This window comes from Apteryx mantelli, chromosome 2 (genome assembly GCF_036417845.1).
Source record: "Apteryx mantelli isolate bAptMan1 chromosome 2, bAptMan1.hap1, whole genome shotgun sequence".
NCBI lineage: Eukaryota > Metazoa > Chordata > Aves > Apterygiformes > Apterygidae > Apteryx > Apteryx mantelli.
In genome coordinates, this window is record NC_089979.1 from 116,509,431 (window position 1) to 116,515,430 (window position 6,000).

A 6,000-nucleotide genomic window follows, 5' to 3' on the forward strand; every position below is an offset into this window, starting at 1 on the left:
CGCACTTCCTGAGCTTGTCTATGAGGATGTTATGGGAGACAGTGTCAAAAGCCTTGCTGAAGTCAAGGCAGACAACATCCACTGCTCTTCCCTCATCTGCCCAGCCAGTCATTCCATCAGAGAAGGCTATCAGATTGGTTAGGCATGATTTCCCCTTGGTGAAGCCATGCTGACTACTCCTGATCACCTTCTTGTCCTCCACATGCTTGGAGATGGCCTCCACGATGAGCTGCTCCATCACCTTTCCAGGGATGGCAGTGAGGCTGACTGGCCTGTAGTTTCCTGGGTCCTCCTTCTTGCCCTTTTTGAAGACTGGAGTGACATTGGCTTTCTTCCAGTCCTCAGGCACCTCTCCTGTTCTCCATGACCTTTCAAAGATGATGGAGAGTGGCTTAGCAATAACGTCCGCCAGCTCCCTCAGCACTCGTGGGTGCATCCCATCAGGGCCCATGGATTTGTGGGTGTCAGGTTTGCCTAAATGATCTCTAACCCACTCCTCCTCCACCAAGGGAAAGTCTTCCTCTCTCCAGACTTTCTCTCTTGCCTCCAGGATCTGGGGTTCCTGAGGGCTGGCCTGAGCAGTAAAGACTGAAGCAAAGAAGGCATTCAGTAACTCTGCCTTCTCTGCATCCTTCGTCACCAGGGCACCCACCCCATTCAGCAAAGGGCCCACATTTTCCCTAGTCTTCCTCTTGCTACAGATGTATTTGAAGAAGCCCTTCTTGCTGTCCTTGACATCTCTTGCCAGATTTAATTCCAAATGGGCCTTAGCCTTCCTCATCACATCCCTGCATACTCTGACAATGTTTCTATAATTCTCCCAAGTGGCCTGTCCCCTTTTCCACTTTCTGTATACTTCCTTCTTCTGGTTGAGTTTTGCCAGGAGCTCCTTGCTCATCCATGCAGGTCTCCTACCTCCTTTGCTTGACTTCCTACTCATAGGGATGCACCGCTCTTGAGCCTGGAGGAAGTGATCCTTGATTATTAACCAGCTCTCTTGAACCCCCCTTCCTTCTAGGGCCCTAACCCATGGGATTCCTCCAAGTAGGTCCCTGAAGAGGCCAAAGTTTGCTCTCCTGAAGTCCAGGGTTGCGATCCTACTTCTTGCCCTGCTGCCTCGTCGCAGGATCCTGAACTCCACCATCTCATGGTCACTGCAGCCAAGGCTGCCCTCAACCTTCACATCTTCGGCCAGTCCTTGTTTGTTTGTTAGTATGAGGTCCAGCAGCACACCTCTCCTTGTTGGCTCCTCCACCACCTGTGTTAAGATGTTGTCACCAATGCTCTGCAGGAACCTCCGGGACTGTTTGAGCCTAGCTGTGTTGTCTTTCCAGCAGATATCAGGGTGGTTGAAGTCCCCCATGAGAACCAGGGCCTGGGATCGTGAGGCTACTTCCAGCTGTCTGTAGAAGGCCTCATCGACTTCCCCTTCCTGATCAGGTGGCCTGTAGTAAACACCCACAACAGTGTCACCCATGCTAGCCTGCCCTTTAATCCTTACCCATAAGCTCTCGACTCGCTCTTCATCCACCCCTAAGCACAGCTCAATACATTCCAGTTGCTCTCTCACATAAAGAGCAACTCCACCACCTCGCTTTCCTGGCCTGTCTTTCCTAAAAAGCACGTAGCCATCCATGACGGCACTCCAGTCATGCGAGCTATCCCACCATGTCTCTGTAATGGCAATGAGATCATGGCCCTGCGACCGCACACAGATCTCTAGTTCTTCCTGTTTGTTCCCCAAGCTGCGTGCATTGGTGTACAGGCATTTCAGAGAGGTGATCAAGCATGCAGGTTTCCCAGGAGGGATACCAGAGGATCCTCCATAGCCACATCCCATGCGCACTTCCCTGGCTGCATTCACCCGCTGGAGGCATCCCGACTTGTGCAGTCTTTTGCCAACTACCCTGGCACTATAACTCTCCCCTTCCCCCGTCCTTCCTAGTTTAAAGCCCTCCTTACCAGGTTGGCCAACCTGTTGGCAAAGACCCGCGTGCCCCGCCTCGTGAGGTGGATCCCATCTCTCGCCATCAGTTGTCGATCTTCAAACAGGGTCCCATGGTCGTAGAAACCAAAACCCTGTTGCCAACACCCGCGGCGCAGCCAGTCATTAACTTGGAAAGTCCTTCTCCTCCTCCTCTCATCCATCCCCCTCACTGGCAGGACTGAGGAGAAGATGACCTGGGCTCCCAGACCCTTGACCATCATCCCCAGAGCTCTGAAGTCCTGCTTGATGGTCTCCAGTTTGCCCTTGGTGTCATTTGCGCCCACATGGAAGAGCAGCAGTGGGTAATAGTCTGAAGCATGGACAAACCTTGGCAGTCTTTCCATGACATCTCTCACACGAGCCCCTGGCAGGCCACAAACCTCTCTAGACACGAGGTCAGGTTGGCAGATAGGTGCCTCCATCCCCTGCAGCAGGGAGTCCCCCACAACAATCACCCGCCGCTTCTTCTGGGTGTTCCGGCAGGGCACAGGGTCTGTTGTCCCAGTTACTTCCCTTGCAGCCATGCCCATCTCCTCCTCATCCTGGAGGGCACTAAACCTGTTCTTCAGCTGCAAATATTCTGTACAGCTTGAAGACGGTTTTAAAATAGTAGTATATAATACTGCAAGTCTTTATGTCCCAGTCAAAGGAAGTGGACACAGCTAAAGGTACTTACAAGGGTTCAATCCTTTGGTGGTCTGAATGTCAAGAAAAACCGGCCAGATTTTTAAGCCTTCCAGAAAAGAAAATATATTTTAAACACTTAAAACTGACCTTATGTAGTAATATTCAAATAAATAAAACTGTACTTGGAATATGCCCATCCAGTACCCAGAGATGACATCTTCAGAAAACTGGAAGACTGCATACACTTTTAAGAATGAAGAAATTCATTGCTGTCCCTCAACCTTTAGAACATATGCCTATATTAAGAGCACAGTTACACACAGTAAACCAAAGTCAAGCAGAATGTCCTTGTTGTCACCTTTGTTGGGCACAGGACTTTGAAGTCTCTGTGAAAACAAGTTCTCCTCGTTCCACAATGGAAAGAGAAGTTTTGCAGTCTGCGGTGACAATCCCACCCTCAAGACTTTTGGCAGCCTAACCCAGTGACGATGCTGCTCAGGGGCTGCTAACCCCATTCTAAGAGCTAACTTTTTTTTTTTTTTTTTTTTTTAAGCAGTTTGTGATTTTGGATACTTTTTATTGCCAGGTGCAATATTGCACAGCTGAATCATTGTGAAGAACCTTCACTTTCATAAAGCTGGAGGGAAATACATCTGAGGATCAGACTTCTGCCTTCAGATGGGCACCCAACATTCATCCCTTGCATAGCTTCCCAAAGTGGGATGTCTGTCCAAAAATTACACTGACAGGCACTATCTAAAGATAATTCCATGTTATCGAATATAACCAGCCACACAAAGAAGAGCAACAAATTATATCATTTTCATCTCATCATATCCCACTAGATCGGCACTTCATTCACACAATTGTGAAACCCCAGTAATTTGTGGGGATACAAGTCACTTCCAGCCTTTTTATCCTTTGTTGGTTTCTGCAACAAGTTAAGCATTGCTTCCAACTGAGAGCTTTTCTTTTTTGAGCTTTTTTCCTCTGTGATGCCTTCTGATAAGTCCTTAATAATGAATGGTCCATGAAAGCCGCTATGCAGAAAGGCAAAGCATACAACTACTTGTGAATTAAAGGGTGTGAAAGAAACTCATTTTAAAGAACTGGACGCCAGCATGAATACATTTATTTATATCACAGAGCACTATAGTTCCAACATCAACAGCTGAGTAATCGGGCCATACCTAAGTGTAAAAGAGAAAGACAAGCTTTGTGGACATTTATTGGCAGTAGTGGCTCCTACTCACATTAAAAGTGCACCAGATGACATCAGCTAGGTCCAATTAAGAGAAATCAGTTTTTAATTCTAACAGAGAGCCTCTGACCCAGACAAGAGAGAGACAGAGTATGTTCCAAGGCTCTTTTCAGTCAACAGGAAAAACAACAAGCTTGCCAGTTTGCACAATTTTTTGAGACGTACAAAAACTTTATATCATCGTTCATTATTCAATAATAAAAAAGACTCCCGCAGAGGGAGTGCAGGAGTCCCGCTCTCCCCGAGGGCGCGCACGCAGGAGACCGATGCCGCCTGGTTTGGAAGCGGCTCTGCAGTCACCAAAGGTATTTTCTCCATTGCAACACTGGAGCGCAGAGACCTCCTCTTTCCACAAATCAGCACTGTCAATGCTAAATATACTGCTCCCGCCGGAGGTTACTGCTACTAAAAATCTGCTCATTTCACACGGCATGACCTACCATATTTCAGGGAGACGAGCTGCTATTTTTTTTTCCCCGCAACGGCGCGGGCTGCACAAAGGACCCAGCCAAAACGCAGCGCGACCCCGGCAGTTGCGGGCTGCCGAGCCGGGACGGCCACCGCGGCCGGCGGCGGCGACACGGGGGCGCCGGGGCTCGAGGGAAACCCGCGCGCACCTGCGTGGACACGCGTGGGAGCCGCCCCGCAGGCACCCTCAGCCCCTTCCTGGTGGGCCCGCGTTGGGGCGTGCGCACCCGTGTAGGACACCCACCCGCGCAGCCCCGGGGACGCCTCTCCCCTTTCCACCTCCCACGCCTGCAAGGGGCTGCGGGGCACGCGGCGCGCGCCCCCGAAGCCCCGCGCGCCCTCCCCGCGCCGCTCCGCGCTGCCCCCGCGGGAAGGGGACACCGCGCCACTCACCACCGCGTGCTGTCGTGGAAGTGCTGCAGCACCGAGTACCCGAAGAAGGAGCCGTTGGGGCCCTGGTACACCACGGGCCGGGCCACGTCCACGTTGTAGCAGCGCGCCAGGGCCACCGCCAGCAGCGCCCCCAGCACCCGCGCCCAGCTGCGCGGCATCCTGCGAGCCTGACGTGGGGGGAGCAGGAGCCGCCGCCGCCGTCCGCGGCCCGCCGAGCCGGCGCTACTCCTCCTCGCAGGCGGCGCGGCTCCACACTTTTGTGCCCGCCCCGTGGCGCGGCGCGGCGCGGCTGTGCGCAGCCCCGCGCGGCTCGGCCCGGCCCGGCCCGGCCCGGCTCGGCTGCGCCCCGCGCCGCGCCGCGCGGGCACTGCGCGCTCCGCCCGGAGGAGCCGGCGCTGCGGCGCCCCCTGGCGGCCGCGGGCGGCGCCGCCTCGGCAGCGGCGGCGGCCCGGGGCGATGCCGCGAGTGCTGGGGGGAGGCTGCAGCCCCGGGGGCGCTCAGCACATCCCGGGCACATCCCGGGGGACAGGATGAGATGGAAACAGGATTTCTTTTTTACTTCGGGGGGAAAAAAAAATAAAGTGCCCCGCGTTTTCTGACACGAGCTCCGCAGGCCTGGGAAAGCAGCGGCAAGCAGCATGGCTGGATGCAAGCTGGAAACAGCTGCTCCAGTATTTTAACAGTCAGAAGTATTTTAATAGTCAGACTATCTGAGAGCAAAAATAATCAGACCTCTATGCAATAGAAGGTGAGCGAGGGCGAAGGGAAGACGGTATGCCTCTCGCACGGGTGAGAGAAAGGTCACACATGCAACGGAGGCGGGGGGAGGAAGTTGTGCGCTATAAAACTCACACAGCCCAGGTTTTTATTATTCAGTAAAGTTATACATTCTAGTTCAGGATCCTTGTTAAAGTGTTTTTTAGATCCCCCTTGAGGATCAAGACTGGGAGGTCAGAGAAGAAATGTTCCCTCAGAAATAACGGGGAGTTGCATTGCTTGTTGTTAGCACCTGTTTTGGCTATTGAATTTCACGCACTCCTCTCATCCAGGAGAAGGTGCACTGGGAGAAATGTGTTAGATTTTGGGAAACGCCAAAGTATCGGGTCCAGGAATTTTGATAGGGTAGGAATTGCTTCTTCTGGCAAGAAATGGGAAATGCATTGACAAGACCAGTATTTGTTGCTAAGGCCTATTTGGGCTCCATTTGGCACCTGATGGTTCACAGTGTCTTTTCTTCTGATGTTGACTGTGAACTCTAATGAAG

At 52.5% G+C, this 6,000-nt stretch overlaps 1 protein-coding gene across 10 annotated transcripts in view; it reads right to left on the minus strand.

The window, feature by feature from the left end:
- Window positions 1-5,013, minus strand: part of ITGA9 (integrin subunit alpha 9) — a 236,284-nt gene extending 231,271 nt beyond the window's left edge. For all 10 annotated transcript variants that reach the window (XR_010883442.1, XR_010883443.1, XM_067291286.1 and 7 more), the window contains exon 1: window positions 4,737-5,013. Coding sequence is in view for 8 of the 10 variants with exons in the window: in XM_067291286.1 (XP_067147387.1) it covers window positions 4,737-4,894 (158 nt within the window). In the remaining 2 variants the exon portion in view is untranslated. The remainder of the gene's footprint in view (window positions 1-4,736) is intronic.
- Between the last annotated feature and the right edge of the window lie 987 nt (window positions 5,014-6,000).